This window comes from Ruditapes philippinarum, unplaced genomic scaffold (assembly GCF_026571515.1).
Source record: "Ruditapes philippinarum isolate M1 unplaced genomic scaffold, ASM2657151v2 ctg3856_1_1_1_1, whole genome shotgun sequence".
NCBI lineage: Eukaryota > Metazoa > Mollusca > Bivalvia > Venerida > Veneridae > Ruditapes > Ruditapes philippinarum.
The window spans coordinates 34,901-53,446 of NW_026866119.1; the positions used below are offsets into that span (position 1 = coordinate 34,901).

The 18,546-nt window shown below is 31.7% G+C and overlaps 1 protein-coding gene across 1 annotated transcript; it reads left to right on the forward strand.

Moving 5' to 3' along the window:
- The first annotated feature begins 817 nt into the window (after nt 1–817).
- On the forward strand, nt 818–17,755 carry LOC132731399 (uncharacterized). The gene is made up of 11 exons (XM_060717578.1): nt 818–924; nt 4,429–4,562; nt 7,768–7,921; nt 9,300–9,420; nt 9,887–10,092; nt 10,651–10,811; nt 12,233–12,395; nt 12,769–12,862; nt 13,919–13,979; nt 14,787–14,832; nt 15,802–17,755. Exons 1-11 carry the CDS (start codon nt 846–848, stop codon nt 15,870–15,872), a joined length of 1,290 nt encoding a protein of 429 aa, XP_060573561.1. The 5' UTR covers nt 818–845; the 3' UTR covers nt 15,873–17,755.
- The last annotated feature ends 791 nt before the right edge of the window (nt 17,756–18,546 follow it).

Genomic DNA, 18,546 nt, shown 5'->3' on the forward strand with positions numbered 1-18,546 from the left:
TTCATAATTTAACTATTATTTTTCTCTTTTTCTGTCTAAACAGTTCAATAAAAGAAAATAAACTCACTTTCACTGGTATCAGTTAATCAATTAAAAACAACAATTCGTCACAATCTACAATAATTGTTGTACATAACCTTTTGCATTGTTTTATTGTGGACTTTGTCTTTATTAATAACATTGTGCCACAAACAAATTGTTAGTTTCTGTATAAGATATACCCCTATAAACTTAGTTGAATTACTTAATCTACACTTCTTTTAGAAAATCTTAAAAAAAGATGTATAATATAGCCTTTTTTACGAAGCAGTCCGTTGCTATGAAAAGTTGACCACATTTATTTTCTCGCGCGTGTTCAATCAGCGTAAGGCAAAAATCATCTTTCTGTTGAAAATGTGTCAGAGTTATATCGTATACAAATACATACACAGTGCGTTAACTGGAGTGCAGATGTTAGTTACCCGCAATTTTTCAGAATAGTCCGCAGGATTCGAATCAGGACTAATTTGAAGAATAGCAGAGGATGTTGCGATTGTAGTTACACCCGCACTGTAGGCTGGGGTTAACATATTGTGACGACAGAGACAGGGATAGCGATAGAAATATTATATTCAGATGCTCGTTCAATCCAATATTTAAGCTACTTTTGTTACATATTTTATAAGATAAACGTATAGACTTCAAGATGTTTTAGTTTTTGTAGGAATAAGGTTAAACTTTATACAGAACCAGCAACCGTTAAATTACATTGGGTAAACCGCGATTATGATCATATATCAAGAGGACAATTTTTATATACTACACTAAATACCGAAAACGAAACTCCACATTGTTAATTGTGAATCATGAAAATGTACGGAATGGGATTAAAATTCTGGATATTTGTTTTTTGTTATGACTTTACTGTTGTTGCAGCAAGGCAGTGTAAGTTTATTATATATAAATGACGAGATATTTTTTTTATCTAGATCGTGCCATGTTTCATCTTTATATTCTATATAGTAAGGTATCTTAGTGTCAGAATTAAATCGTTATGCGATACTTAACCCTAAAGGCCCGTTATGCCAAAGAAATGCTTAGTTTTTTTATTTAAGGCATTTTTGCGGTGTACTGTTAAAGCACAGAGTCTCAAGGGTGACTTTAAAATTACAAAGATTATTGCCGGACTTAATTCGTTTTTACGAAATAATCATTCGTAATTACGAAATATCAATTCGTTTTTATAAAATAATAATTCGTAATTATACGAATCAATATTTCGTTAATTTTTTTTCGAAATAAATTCTGTGATTAGACGGAATCACAATAGGCAAACTAGCCTCTTTCTTGTCGGCTCAATAGTTTGCTAGATATGACATTTACTGACTTTATATTTTATTTAGTGAGGGAAGAGTTCTGTTCTGTTCCTTAAGTTGACAAAATCATCACGACAACGTGAAAATACAGACGCTGGATTCTTTTTTGTAAAAATTGCGCCCATGGGTCCAAATCAAGACTCGTACAAAAATATGTTTCGTTATGTCGAGTCTATTGAGTTTTGAAACAAAATATCATGCTTTTATGATCGCCGAAAGGCCAGCCTTTTTTACTAACATGTATGATAAACGAAAGTTAAAATTTAGCCTGTTACTTTTTTAAGAAACATTTAAGAAAAGATTAATTGTCTCAGAAATTAAAACATTTTATTGCCAGCTGTTAGGAAACAAGAGGATGTTTTTGGAAATAAATGTAGTCTGCTCTTTAACATTGTTATCAGCCATATCAAATAAATTAGTATTCATTTAAGTTATTTATTCATCTCTAAAATCATTTTGAGCGGGAAATAACAGAAATTGTGTTGTTGTTTTGGGGTAGGTAGAAAAGAGGGTTAAAATTAAAGTTTGCATATTTGGAGAGAAAAAAAAACCGCTTATCTGAATTACGAAATACAAGATAAGGATTCCTGAATAATAGAATTTTCAAAATTGTTTATCTTTGCAGTTTTATTTTTTTCCTCTGCAGTTAATGATGGAAAACGGATCTTTTTGTTTTGAAATATATATTTATGATGTCCTTTAGAAAACAGCATAGCCAAAACAAATGTTCGACAGTTTCGTTTTCATTTTTTACAAACTGTACAAGTAGGGTTATCATCATAATTAATTTAATGTAAAAATTAGTTGGTGTCATGTAGTAGCATGTAATGATTTATAAATAATACCGACCCCTTGTATAAGTATATTCTTCAAGTGATATGACAATTTGGTCCATAGGGTTTTGTACGTTATTCATACAAAAGTTAAATTGTTTCATCATCTCAATTTTCTTTTCCTAAATTCCCTGAAAAGTTTAAAAGTTTGAATTTAACATGAGTATGTTATAAAAAATCCTCTAACACCTTAAGAATCTATTATACTAACAATGTACTATACTTTGTTGCCAAATAGCAATCGTTTGTTATTAAACAATAGTAGATCTGCAAAAGATTCGTTATTTATAGGGTACTTATCTATAGCTACACATTAAATGTGTCTTTAAAAACGTTTGTAATGCGTTTTGCAATTTTATCTTTGTAATATTTTGAAATAATTTTGCATATCAAATTACGCTAACCAGCTTTAATTATATTTAATGCCTAATGCCATAATGTAAACATTTATATTTAACCTTTTAAACCTCCTCTTGAGTTGTCCTTGACCATAACAGTTTTTTTCTTAACATTTTCTTTCTAAAATTATAAAACATAATACATGTACTAAGTTGATTTGTCATGTCCAGGGGTGGTGGTGGTAGGTTTCTAAAAGATGGTAAAAGCATCTACCATCATTTTAACCTTATAAAAAATCTAAAGAAAAAAAAATATATAGATCTAGTGTCTGAGGCATAATGTGCATTAAATGCTATAATTCATTTATTGGTCATTTCGCACAATCAAAATGATTATTTTGGAAATGGAGAGAGCAAATGAATTGATTTTCAAAATATATTTGTCCTTTTAATCTTGATAGTGGACAAGTGCTACATTCAATCAGGGATGTTATATTTCCGATCCTTTAAGATCGTTCAGCATGTCATTATTGTTATGCTTGTGGTATTTTAGTTCTATCTATTCGGCATCTCTCTTGTTGGGTGGTTCCAGTATTCCTCACTTGAATACTGTTGAATCACCCTTAGGATATGAAGCCTGCTTTTTAAATTTGTCTTTTGACGATATATCTGTGATACGCAGGAGGCTTCATAACCCCAGATCCCCTTTCAAAATTCCATTTTAATTAGTTCCGCCAATTGTTTTCTCGTTTGACACACGCATTGTTTTACTTGGGGACCATATGCCGCTTTTCATGGAATGGCACTAACGTTTTACATTGAAGGTTCCATGATGACCGCCATATGAACAATTCTGCGGATTTTCACAAAATTCTAAATTTTACCACTTCATGTTAAATGTTGAATTCTGCTTAAGCTGGTGCTAGGGGGCGTGGACGGTAGTTTGCACTAGACAGTACCGTCCATGAACAGGCTCAATCAAACCGAACCGGCAATATTCTCAGTTTCGACGGGTTGGGCTTTCTTTAGGGATTCTTATTTTCTCTATTTCATACAAGGTTTGAAGTTCCTAGGTTAATGAACTTTAATATAATGGCAAGCTTATGCTTTATCATAATAGAGTCATGTGATCTTGACCTTTGACCTATTGATCTGTAAATGAGCGTAAATTGTAGAACTAATGTGTCTATGTACAAAGTTTGAAGTTCGTAGATGTAGCAATGCACTTTGCTGTAATGGCCAGTTGTATATTTTATAATGCAGGCCCGAGTGATCTTGGACCTTTCGGCCTAAACATTGGTGTGGCAGGTTGAAATCATCAAGGTACATCTGCATATAAAGTGTTTATGAAATTAAACATAAAAGCATTAACGTAAATGACCATAAAATAAAACTTGTTTATCCGAAAAGGTTAACCAACGCCGTCGCAATAAATGGGTCATGACAAAACCTTTGCTTTTCTCTTCGAAAGTGGGGTCTATTTACCGAACATTAAAGCAGATACTAGAATTTATTATTTTGCTACTGATAGGACAAGTGTTAATGTTAACAGAATACATCCGAAAAATTCATCTGCAGGTTTCGTCAGGTATGAAACGTATATCATGTTATGAAGAGTATTGTTTTACAGTTAATTGCATTCGTACAAACTCGAATCAATAATGTACTGTTCATCGTAGTTATGATTTGGTTATAGTCTGATATGTAACGAGTCAATTCATATTTAAACAAGAGATCTTTGTGAAACACGTTTTTCTTTTGGTACAAAACAATGAAAATAAAATCAGGGTCATTTGATCATGATCCTGATCTTTTTAGTGAAGGCCAAGTCAACAGTTTGACTCTAACCTTAAACAAGCACGGGGTATTTAAAGTAACTGGTCTTTTATTATTATTATACAGGTTTGACGATATTTCCTAAAGGCAATGTAATCGTCGCGGCTGGTGAAAACCTACAAGTGAACTGCTCAGTTAATATGACACACATGAGCGATTGTTTTGATAATTTTGCTATCAATGATGTTTCGGTTTATAAGGTAAGTTTCTTTAACAGTCGGGCATACTTTCTGATCGGGAAACAAGCAAATTCCCCTACAAGGTTTCCCGATTAGGCAAAAAACGTCAAAATCCTTTGCGATCGGGATTTTTTTTTTGTACGTAGTTCAGGAAAAATAGCCGGTGCATGACAGTTTTCAGTCCATTTCAATATGAATATCATACTTTAGTGCAGAAAAAATACATCTAAAATCCTACCAAGTCATTTGCATTTAAAAAGCCTACAATTAAAATAATCTGAAAGTGAACTCAAGTAAAGTTTTTTGATTCTACTAAAAACTAGTCATTTCCCGTTTTTTAAACGTTGCTTCCTGATCAGGCATCTAGCAAAATATTCATTATTTAAAGTTTAAGATAAACTATTTCCTACTCTGGAAGTACATTATAATTGTAATAGTACCTTGATGATACGAAATTGCCAAGACTGGTCAGTTTTTAAAGATATGAGGTTATAATTCACGAGAGGAATATATCTGGCGAAGCTTATGTTCTTATACCTATCAAAACATTACCTATACTTGACGGACAGTACAAAAATCATCATTACAATAAAAAGTTTCATAATGTTAAGATTGCATAGCATATGTTGAACAACATTGCACAGAGTGTAATTTCTCAAAACAATAACCTTCAACTCAAATAAGTTAAATGTTTAGCTCACAGACGGATGGGGAAACTTGGAGGTTGATATATGAAGGTAATGATTTTGATAACTATAAATAGTTTTTGGCTATGGCTCAAGACGTGTTTGCATACTACATGTTTTTCGAGTGACAGTGTCATATTTCTGTTTTCTGAAACTTAAACCACTCTTAATTAAAAAAAATATATTGAATAAAATATAAAACAAATGAATATATCGAACCAGAAATGTCATAATGGCATATATCCCCACTTCTAGCTCTTGACTCATACTATTGGTAACTTTGTTATAGAAATATGCCATAAATGGGTACATGGAAGTGTTCAGTTATGGAAAAAAATAATGACCAAAATATGACCTGAAATTAAATGAAATCTATCATAAGTAAGTTAAACAAAATAGCTGGGATAAATATAATATCATATAAATGTAACTATTAGCATCTAATTTGATCATTTTAACATTCAAGATTAGTGTGACCTCTGACCTAATGACCTCAAAATAAATAGGGGCATCTACTAGTAATGATCAATTAAAATGTGAAAACCAAAAACTTGATAACGAGTAATTTTGAAGATAATGAGTGGAAACCATCCTGACATTAAACGTCCTTGTGACCTTTGATCTAAAGACCTCAAAATCGATAGGGGTAATCTTATAATAATAACCGATCATTAAGTGAAATATAAAAGATTAAGTGATAAATAGTTTTCAAGATAATGAACGGAAACCATTCTGACATTTAAGGACCCTGTAACCTAAAAAATAGTATAGCTTTGTGATAAATACTTTTGAAGATATTGTGTGGAAACCATTTTGACATTTAAGCCCCGGTCACCTTGACCTCTGACCCAGTGACCCCAAAATAAAAAGCGTCATCTACTAGTTATGACCAATCAATATGTGAAATATGAAGACTTTGTGATAAATAGTTTTCAAGATAATGAGCGGAAACAGATCTGAAATTTAAGACACCTGTGACCTTGACCTTTAAGCTAGTTACCCCAAAATCAATTGGGGTCATTTAATAGTAATGATCAATCAATATATGAAATATGAAAACTTTTTGATCAAAAGTTTTTAAGATAATCAGCGAAAACAAAGTGGTCTAACGACAGATAAAAACATATTTAAGGTCTCTGTGACCTTGAACTTTGACCTTAAGACCCAAAAATTGACAGGGGTCATTTACTAGTAACGATCAATCAATATGGGAAAAACAATGACTTAGTGATAGATAGTTTCCAAGATAATGAGCATTAACCATTCTGTTATTTAAGGCCCCTGTGACGTTGACCTTTGCACTAGTGACCACAAAATCAATGATAGTTATCTACTACATATCACTAATCAATTTAGAAATATGAAGACATTGTGAGACATACTTTTCAAGATGATGAGCGGAAACCATTCTGATATTTAAGGTCCCGGTGACCTTGACCTTTGACCATAGTGACCCTTAAATCAATAGGCATCATCTACTATAGTTATGACCAATTAGTATGTGAAATATGAAGACTCTAAGATCAATAGTTTTTAAGATAAGATAGTATCTGCGGTCTACCGATGGACTGTCCAACTGACATTAGCAAATCAATATACCCGCTCTTCTTCGAAGTGTGGCATAATAAAAATTACTAGGGCCGGGAATAGGCTAATTGATGTTCGAATATTCGTTTTCCATGTTCGAATATATTCGAATATTCGTTTTTACAAACTTTGAGAAGACACCACCTATGATGCCATCATTTGTATCTGAACTTCTAGACACACCAGATTTGAAAACATTCACACTATGACTCTTTTAATTTGTTGCACAGATATCTTTATTTGCTGGTGTTGTCCCAAGTAATCTCAATCAACACGAAAGATTTCCAGAATAGAATGCGATAACATAAACAAAAAACTTCCCAAACGGGAAGCATTTAATGGTGAATATTTTGCTAGATGCCTGATCAGGAAACAGTATTTACAAAACGGGAAGCAGCTACTATTTAGTAAAATTGTAAAACTTAAATTAAATTGACTTTCAGATTATTTTAATTTTAGACATTTTAAAGAAATTGACTTGGTAGGATTCTAGGGGTATCTTTTCTGCACTAAAGAATGAGATTCATAATTATTGAAGTGGGTGCACCGGCCATTTTTCCTAAACTACGTAAACAAAGGCCAATAAACTTCCCGATCGGGAAGGATTTTGACGTTTGCTGCCTGATCGGGAAGCCTTGAAGGGGATTCCCCTTGTTTCCCGATCAGGAAGTATGCCCGACTGTTTAATGTACTATTGTTTCATTGAATAAATATTTTATATACATGTTTTATATACATGTTATGTTTTGTTATGTTAGCAATTTTTCGGATGTATTAGTTCATCTTGTTATACTGCCAGGATAATTTTAACAAATCTGAATGATGATAAAAGGAAAAGCAATACCAACATTAACCGATTAATGCAAGCTAACTATACCACTGTCAGGAACAGTCGTAACAGACAACTGTTTGCTGAAATTTCTTGAATTTACATGTGTTTTTCTTTTGTTAAGGGGAGTAGGCAATTTGGAACGAAAAGTTTAACTCATTTTGAAGAAAGTAAATCAGTTGCACTGACGATTCATCAAACAACCTTTGACGACAGCGGACTTTACAGCTGTGTTTATAACAGTAAAATATACTCCTCTGTGAATATAAGTGTTGGAGGTAAAAAAGTTATACATTCTACTTTTTTATTTATTCTACATAAAATTTTTGATAATAATAAAGAATCATCTAAATTTGTTAGGTAAAATCATAGGTAACTTGTTTTTTAAAGTGCAATAAGCTAGATTGCTTGCAACCTGATTAAAATCAGCTCCTAACTAATGCTACGATACATGCTAGAAAAAAACTTAAGTAGATCTGAACTTTAGCCAGATTTGGAGGATGATTATCTATATGGACTCAATGTGAATAATATGTGTATTTGTATTCTATGTATTTAGTCCTTTTTATGATAAATGTATGACACTATTGTTGATGATAAAAGTTTTATTATAAAATCAGCATAGAATTATTTCATGAAATACTAAGTAATGGGCAATTTTGAAGAAAATGTTTTGTTGAGCTTATTTTTAAAGTGTAATATCTGATGCTTGTATGTCGCACAAGGTCTTGAGAAGTTAGTGCTAATTAGTTAGCTGCGTCAGATTGTCCAATTTTATTTAAGGTATTGCTGGTACAAGTAATCTTGTTAGTATAATTGTGATTAACATTCTTATGTGAAGCACAAGGACTCGACACAGTGATTGGATAGTGGAAAAAGTAATATTATAAAAACAATACTGTATATATGATAAAATTATATAGACAAGGGTTCGAATACGCCAAATGGGCCGAATGTCACTAGTCCAGTATACCGATATGTCAAAATTGCAGTGTTGTTCTTACGTTTATCATGTAAAGCTTCATATCAAATTAGTGTTAAATGACATCACTAAACGTTGACAATAACATTATTGTCCCCTCATAAACGGTTTTTAACAACAAACCGACATGATTATTGTACCCACATAAACGGTTTTTAACAACAAACCGACATGAAAATATCGTATTTTTGCTTGGATGGACAAGACCTCGCACCTCAACCCCACTTGATTTTCTACGTGTAAAACCGCAGTTCAAAACCATGCCAGTGAAACAAACTGTAATAAATCGATAAAAAACATTCAAAGAAACAACTTACGGCTGAAAATTGATTTTTAAAATATTCTTAACATCTGTAGATAACTAATTTCTGAATGCGAAAATGAAAATTGTAATCAGCATCAATTAGCTATCCCAGAACTCCAAGCATGTAGTTGTCATAGGATGTTTTAAGAGTAATTGCTCAAACTAAGCACGCGCCTCTTCAGAGAAACATCATTTAGACTGCAACATTGTTCTTCAAGTTTTTTATCAGTTAAGATTTAGAATTGTTTCAATCATATTTCCATATGGAAGTTGACAACGAAGGAAACAGAGTGTGTCAATGACTTTGCATAAATGTTTGTAAAGACCCCACGTTATTGCAAATGGAATAAGAAAAATGTATCCATTTCAGAAAGCCCAGGAGCGCCAACGGATTTATTTTGCGTTTCCTTGTTTGATTATAGAGTGTTGGCATGTTATTTTAAATTGAGTGAAACAAATATCCCTACAACTACGATTATGAAATTCCGAAGGTATGTGTATTGTCAGCACATTCATTTCTAGCTATTACATTCATTACCTTTGTCATAATAACGAATTTATCAAAAATTACAAGACATTCTACTTTCACAGATTTTTAATTCAATTCTTTAAATTTATATTTACGTCGCAGACATAGAAAACTAGTTAATGACATTGTATTATTGCTTTAGTAGTCTCAACATTGCCTTTATTTTCTAAGTTACTTTTCTAACCGTAATGTCAGCCATACATCCGGTTAAATAAGAAACTGTTAACAAATATAAGATGTTGCAGCAATTGATTCAATTAGTATGGCTCAAATTAATAATTTGTAATTTTATAAGTCTAATGAACTTGTGATAAAGAATAAAGTAAGCTATCTGTAATAATGCAGGCAGTTTTATACCAGATCTATGTATTGTGTCATTATCGAATATGAAATTAATGCTAAAAAACTTAATTATTTATTTGAGATAGGAAGGGGGATAAGTGGAGGACTTTAAAAAGATCAAACTGTAACATTGCAGAGGGGAGGTGCTGGTTAGGTAGCATATTTGATGAACATGATGAACCTTCTAAGTTCACTATTCTGAGAGGTGTTAATTATAAAATGCGCGTTGTGACACGAAATAAACTTGGCAAGAACTCAAGTGACATAAAGATTAAGGATATTCATGACATAGGTAAACAAGATTAATTTTGATGCAACATTTCAAAGTCGCCACTCATGATTTTGTTAACAGTTTTGAATGAAGAAATAAGATTTCATAATCATTTCTTATAGCATTATGGTCAAAATACTTAAGACAATGTGAAAATTAGTGCAATTTTCCTCAAGAAGTCACATTCATAGGTTACATTCACATTGTCATTTATATGCCTTTGATGCTGTATGTTCAGAATCGTGAAAATTCAAATTTTATAATTCATATGTTGGTGTTTGAAAATATTTGTTATTTATTGATAAAGTAAAGTGCTCATTTATATAATATAGTGCTTATGAATAAATTTCTTCTAGTTCTCTATTCATTTTCTTAAAGTCTGTATTTATTGATATTTTAAGAGACATAGATAAATATTTTATGTCAACGTAACCAATAAGTGCCACGGCAATACAAACAGCCGCCGGACTCGAACCGAGGGTTCCAGTATGCTGATCACTAGTTAGCACGAAGAAAACGCAACGTTCGCTATGTTGTAGTTGTTAGCATTATAGAACTAGACTTTTATCCTACCTTCAGTTAGACCACGTCCCGCCGAAAGCGTACATTTTACACATGTGACTAGTACTAGTGTTTCACTTCACTGGATATGCCCAGAAGGACTCAGATATAGAGATTTAACATTGGTTCATATAGACTATAGAATTACAGTAGCATCGGACTTGCACAAAGAAGAATATGTAAGTAATCAGATTGAAAATTATGAGGAACAAAATGATACATTTTCAACCGATTTCATTTCATCGTTTATCATTTAATACATAACTTTTGTTATAAATAAATAAATAGATAAATAAATAAATAAAAGTTTAAAGCCTATGGAGATATTTATTTGATGAAATGGGTGTACAGCATTCCCCGAATACAAATGATCTCTGTTTAAAAAATAACAATGAAATATGAAATGTGTTACTGCAGGAAAGGTTGTGAGAGAGAAGTCTGTTTTGTTTTGTGGGTTTTTAGCTCACCTGAGCATATGCTCAGGGTGAGCTATTAGGATCACTCTTCGTCCGTCGTCTGTCGTCCGTCGTACGTCGTCCGTTCACACTTTTAAAACGACATCTTCTCTGAAACCATAAAGCAGATCATAATGAAACTTCACAGGAATGTTCCTTGTGTGAAGCCTTAACAAAGTTGTTCAAAGAATTTCATTCCATGCAGAACTCTGGTTGCCATGGCAACCAAAAGAAAAAACTCTAAATATATTCTTCTAAAACACCCAAAGAGCTTGAGCTTAGATATTTGGCATGAAACATCTTCTAATGAATATTTACCAAGTTTCTTCAAATAAAATCTCAGGGAGTCATTGATTTTCCCTATATGCATATAGTAAAAATTTAAAAAATCTTATTTTAAAGAACCCAAAGAGCTAGAGCTAAGAAATTTAGCATGAAACATCTTCTAATGGGTGTCTAACATGTTTTTTTTTCAAACAAAAGCCCTGGGGTCAAAATTGGCCCCGCCCCGGGAGTCATTGATTTTTCCTATAATTATGCATATAGTAAAAACTTAAAAAATCTTCTTTTAAAGAACCCAAAGAGCTAGAGCTATAATATTAAGCATGAAACATGTTCTAAGGACGTCTACCAAGTTTGTTCAAATAAAAGCCCTGGGGTCAAAATTGGCCCCGGCCCAGCGGATATTGATTTGATTTTCCTTATATGTGTATAGCAAAAACTTAAAAATCTTCTTTGAAAAAAAACCCAAATAGCTAGAGTTTAGATAATAAGCATGAAACATATTCTAGTAAGTGTCTACAAAGATTGTTCAAATAAAAGCCCTCGGGTCCAAACTGGCCCTGCCCCAGGTGTGTCATTGTTTTTAACTACATGTGTAAAGAAAAAACTTGACCAGCTAGACCTTAGATGTTTAGCATGAAACATCTTCTAATGGGTGTCTACCAAGTTTGTTCAAATAAAAGCCCTGGGGTTTAACAGGCCCGCTACTGGGGCCTATATACAGGTGAGCGACTTCAGGGCCATCATGGCCCTCTTGTTCTTTTTTGTTGTTTTTTTTTTGGTTTATTTGTTTTGTAACTAATTTTACTAATTAATGTCAAATTAACACTGTATCCTACAAAAAGTTGTTACTGAAATTTCAGTATAAAAATAACAGCTTAAGATGTGCCGAACACATGGTTATAGCTGGCCTAAAACCTTCCACCCATTACACTGTTACTGTTCAGGTCAAACCTTCAGCCGCTACTAGAGATATATACTGGAGTATCATCAGAACCAAAGTTTCATTTGTCACTAACAGTACAGGTACTTTTTATATTTTCAAATATCATATGTTTAGTTTTACAAGCTGTATGAACTACATATTTTATCAGAAAGTAATTGATTGAGACATACTTAGTTCGTTTAGTTTTAAACCATGTCTAATTAAGATTGTATCAATACATTTTTAGAAAATAAATTTGTTGATGCACTGTTTTAGTGTTTACGAGTATGATATTCTTACTGAAATATAAATATGAACATGTACATTCTCACTTGTCATAAATAGTTTATTATTCACAAGTACAGTTCATAGACAGTAGAATGTTACACGTGGAACTTTAATCTCAAAACTGTTTCAAGTTCCGTCGTGTCGAAAAACCTCAATGGAGTCCCACTAATATATGTTATATTTTAGACACCCAAAAATTTGACGTGAAGTTTGCGGCTGTTGCTGAGGTTGCCGGAGCGACGGTGTCTGTAGTGGTAGTTTGTTGTCTAGTTGTTGTATTGTAAGTTTATTCATGAATTAATTTGCAAAAATTAAGACTGCACTTTTTTTTCAACCTGTGACATTTGTCAACAATATACATTGTTACGAGCCAGGCGTAACGAGAAAGAAAAGCCAGCAACAAACTTGTAACAATAACAAATTTATTACAGAAAAATTATTAAAGAAAAAAAAAATAAAATAACAAATTATCTTTATAAATACCTGAAGTCCAAATAAAAATTACAAATGTCTAGTCTGATCCTGGAATGATCCTTTTTTAATAGCACAGTTAAATCCAAGTTAAATCCAAGAACACTTTAGAATAAATTCCCACAATAAAATCCACAAGAATAATTAATAATCCAAGCTCCAATAAATCACTTAATTTCCAAGTTGAATAATACTCCAAATATATTGATTTCTAAAAGATCACTGATGACTTAAAAGGTAACTGATGACTTCCAGATCAGATTAATGAAAAATGTCTCCTTATATATATTAACTAAGAAGTTTCCAGAAAGGTCTATTATGTTCTCAAGTAATCATAATCTAGCAACTTCAACAATAAAGATCATTCCAGAAGTTTCTATCTAAATATAATGCATGAGTTTTCTACAACAGTTAAGAACCTTCTAGTACATACATGTATTTTATGTTCTAAAAATAGAACAATGATAATATTGGAAATACCAACTGGTCAGATATAAATTATATACATGTAATATGTTGCATACATAACAACATCAATATATAACAATGTAGTTTATCAACAGTTTCTTAAAAATTTATTCCACAAAAGTATAGATTATTAGACTCTTTTAAAGAATAAAGAGGCTATTTAAAGCAGAGACTGCACCTAAAAAGACAAAGATATTTAGCATAATTTATAGTCTTATAGATTCCTTTGTTTTTTTAGAAATATTTTTTTAAAGCTTTTATTTTGAAGACAAAAACGTAAGCGAAACGTGGTTGTAAGGAAGAAAATTTGACAGCATTGACGTCCTTATATGTCATCTTGTATTATCCAATAAATACTATAAGACAATACAAATATGTTTAATTCGTATCATTAAAGAGCATTTTATGGGCGGAGAAAGTATACAGTGTTTAAAGATAGAAACAGGATTGCAACTCCGGTAAGGATTTTTAACATATATATTATGTGTAATATTAAATTTTGTAAGAATTATTTGACAGCTACTCTACTCTTCTGCTAGGCTTTTGCCATGTGTTTCAAAACTTTCCTATTGTTTGTAAACCAAAGTTATCAATGGTAAATATTCATGAATGTTTATGTGTTCTAAATATCTAGGAACAAAGCCAGATCACATTGATAGGTATGCCGATATGATAACTTAATGATCCCATAACACATTTTCTTTATAGTTTTATTTCATAAATATGATGCTCAAAATAAGATTTGTCAATATTGTAAGTTCCAATAAGCATTATTTATTAAGATATTACCAAATTTAACATTTAATGTAAAGAAAGGGAGGTAATTAGAAATTTATTTTCTATAGATTCTAAGTCAAATTTTCCAAAAAATAAATGAATGCATATAATTTATTGATTAAATGTAATGTGCACAAATATTTGCATTACATAGTTTACATATTCTTCCATGTTTGAAAATTGTTTATTTTTCATTTATAATTATTAAGTGTGGTACACACACAGTAACAAAATCAATCACAAAACACACAGGATCTTTAATTACAGCATTCTATCAAATAAGCTCTAATGTAAACAAGTATTTTAATGATATCTCTTATATCTAAATATAATGTTACCTTATTTGGCCAAGAGATTGATTAAACTTTATGTTAAACTGATTAGAATTAAAGTACTTTTTCTAGAATTTTACATAATGTATTTCTGCATACATCATTGTTTTACTTTAATAAAGCTATGATATAGTGTACTGTATTTAACAATTCCAGGATGAACATAATGACAAGATAGGGACTGACTTTATTGTACTTGAAGGTATCGTTCTATGTTTTATTCTTCCTCGGAACCTCCATATGTATTCATTTTAATTCATTGTATTAGGTCACACATTATTTAACACTTTTCGTTTATCTTATCTCGTTCCTCTTAATGAGTTATAATGTCATAGGAACATTTTTGAAAAGAGAGGGTCATCTTGGAACAATACTGTATTAAAGAACGTTTAAGACAAAAAAAATATTGCAATAAATAACAAAATCCCTCAATAAAGAAAGAGAAGTGTATCTGATATCTCTGAAACAGTGACTTTGAGGGTTCAATTAGCTTAAAGGGTATAAATCTATATCTTATGAAATATTTTAATAAAATTTATCAACAGTAAAATAATATTGGTTCCGTTATCATATAGTTGATTCTCGAAAATGATGTAACATAGAATGTCTCTGTTATTAAATACACATGAATAATGTGCGTTAACAATACAAAAAGTTTCCGGAACAAAGTGTTATTTTGCTAATTTTTTTTGCATGCGACATTCGCTTAAATCGCAATAAATTATTATATTTATTTCATACTGTAAGCATTTTGGAAGAAACTTTTTAAAAATTAAACAATATTTTTGTACCAGATATATAGTTTTATACACTTTAATTTTATCCAACATAAATTCATATAACTTTTGTCGGTCAATAGTAAAATCATGTGAATGAATGATGTCGGTAACGAGGAATATTATAATAATCACTACAACTTGAACTATATCATACACAGGGGATTTATGATTAAGTTTATGCATGAAAAAGAAATCATTCAAAATTGCGATCAATAACATATTAGATAGATAGTGTTACATAACATGTAAATATAATAGACCATTTAAAGATGCTAGAAACTGGCTGGCAATAACATAAGTTGAATATATATTTAGTTAAAAATGTTTACCTTTACTGACAGTAATGTGGATTAGAACTTTGCGACCAATACTGTTTTTTTATCATACCACAGATGACCAGGAGAACATAAGTGACAGTGGGAATTTCTTGTCTTTTGCCGGAAAAAAGAAGTACATCATCTGATAGTACTGAAAAACTCTTGAAGAAAAATGTTAACAACAATCACTCAAATAATACAACAATCAACGGCAACTGTATTCTATCAAAGAAGGTAGGTCACCAGTTAACCAAAAAATGAAAATGATTGCATAAAAGCGTGTGACGATAAAATATGCAATGATAGTGTCCACCTTGTGACAAGAGAAAGAAATAGCGTTTTGATACCGGGGCTAAATAAAGAAAATAATGTCTCCGCTTTGCCAGAAGAAGAGAAAAAGGATTTGATACCGGGTATAAATGTACAAGAATTCGTCTCCATTTTACCCGGAGAAGAAAATAACGTTTTGAGAACAGAACAAAACATACAAGATTACGTCTTCACTATGCCTGGAGAGGAAAACAATGTTTTTTGATACTGGGAAATTTGATGTCCATGATTACGTCTCCACTATGCCTGGAGAGGGAAACAATGTTTCGATACCGGGAAAATGGTGTCCATGATTACGTCACCGCTATGCTTGGTGAGGAAAACAATGTTCCGATGCCGGGAAATGGTGTCCATGATTACGTCTCCTCTATGTCTGGAGAGGAAAACAATGTTTCGATACCGGGAAATGATGTTCAAGATTACGTCTCCGCTTTACCAGAACAAGAGGATGATGTTTTGATGCCAGGACATAATGTGCTAGATTACGTCTTCGACATTCCAGAGGAAAATAACGTTTTGATTCCTGGAAACTATGTACATGATTACGTCTATGCCATGCCAGGGGAAGAAAATGATGATAGCACAACGCAAATTTAAATATCCAGCAATAACTTTATAAAGGCTTGACGAGCCGCAGAAGAATTAGCAACAGATATCATATGTTTTATTACCAAGTCTTATACAAATTGAGAGAAACTTATAAAATTAAGGCTGTAGCAGCACCTAAAGTTATACGTTTAATATATAACAGGAACGTTATACGTTAATTATTGATATACCTGTGTCCAAATAATGAACTGATCTAAAGTTATATACTAGTATAAAACACAATTGTACGAATGTTAGAAGGAACAGAAAATTGTTATTAGTTAAAAAAAATGTGGAAAATGGGCAACCCCTCGAAAAAAAACATTCTTATATGAAAATTGCAGACTCGGTTTAATGGGGATTGTACGTGAGGGACGCACGAAGTTTAAAAGATTGCACAATGTTTGGTCTTGCTGGATTTGCATGGATCCGTTAGCAGATTCTAATTGGCAGCAAGCTAGCTTTTACAACTCAACATAAGAGGGCCGCGTGTAGTTATCATGTTTACTTAGTATTGAACTGCGATAAAATATTTAGAAAAAAATATGAAAGTTCTAATTGCGTATAATGGAAGGGATAGATTTGGGCTTATGCGATATTGTTTTAAGTAATAGAAATAGGTCAATATTACACTCTCTGTATTATTTCATTTTCTTGTATATTATCTTATGTTATCATATGTATACGTAATGTTTATTTTGCTTCTGAATTGTTTTTTACTATTAATTTAAGAATTTATAAACCGATATAAATATCTTTATCATTCACAATATGTGCATGTTTATATAATTATATTTACATGCGATGTGTCAATAAAGCAAAGTTCAAATAATTTTCTTCTAGAGTAATTCAATATGTTCTGGCACTGGGTTCCAATTTTGTAACTGTTACGTTTTAATTGTTTTCTATTTCAAACCTTCAAAGTATTCCCCCTCTTCCGAAATGCATATTTTTATCTCTATCCCTGGGAAAAAACACAGGTACTTCAGTCAGAACAATGAGGCGGATTGTTTACAACTTTAACAATTTCAGACGCCAAGAAAGACTAAACAATCTGTTTTTGTGTTATGTATAAGATAGACTACTGGTCATCTTTTTCATAAACCTTTCTTTTTGTAGAACGCTTACACTTCTTTCAGTACAAAATTCTTGTAGAATTGTCCAATACTTGGTGTGACTAGATAAACAAAGCACTTGAACGGCTGGTTCACTGGAATAAAGGAAACTCGTATACAACGTCTTCATTGTACTGATGGTTCTATCCGTTTTTAATCGTTTCTTAGAACCAAAACGCTTGATCAGAATTAAATGTATACTGCCTTCTGATATGCCAGTGCAACTAGCCATTTCCTTCACTGACATTCTTGCATCCTGCTTTACTATAACCTTTACAGCGGCAATGATTGTTATAGTAACCGAGGTTGTAAGGTCTTCGTTTACGTAAGCGGTAGACATCTTTCATAGACAATTTCCCATCTTTAAAAGCTTTGACCAATCTAAAGATTATGACTTGATATTTAGGTCCGTGCATGTACTATATACCTCACAATTCATTATAGATCTGCAATGCAGCTATAACAATCATAATGCGACATTTGATGTAGCCTTAATTCCTGTCCATTTTATAATATGGTCAGTAAATTGGTCATTTTTTTGTGTACACAAAAGTTTACAATCTTTGTCTAAATATGTGAATATGAATTTAGAATATGAAATAAGTGAATATAATACAAGATAAGAAGTAGAATTTGAAACGTCTTGATGGCAAAGTTGGCAAAGTCGTTATGATGCGATTCAACTTAAATTGTATCAAGAGTTCGAGTCCCATAAGTTATTTTTTCCCCTTTTTTCAATTTTATGATAAATGCAAACGAATTGGAATATCAATGTAGTTTTGTTATA

What these genes read in the sequence shown, in the direction of transcription:
- LOC132731399 (XM_060717578.1), top strand. Translation starts at nt 846, where the DNA reads ATGAAAATGTACGGAATGGGATTAAAATTCTGGATATTTGTTTTTTGT. An exon ending in TAAGGATATTCATGACATAG is followed by an intron (nt 10,093 to 10,650) that starts GTAAACAAGATT and finishes TCCTACCTTCAG; the next exon opens with TTAGACCACGTCCCGCCGAA. An exon ending in TGTTGTCTAGTTGTTGTATT is followed by an intron (nt 12,863 to 13,918) that starts GTAAGTTTATTC and finishes GTATCATTAAAG; the next exon opens with AGCATTTTATGGGCGGAGAA.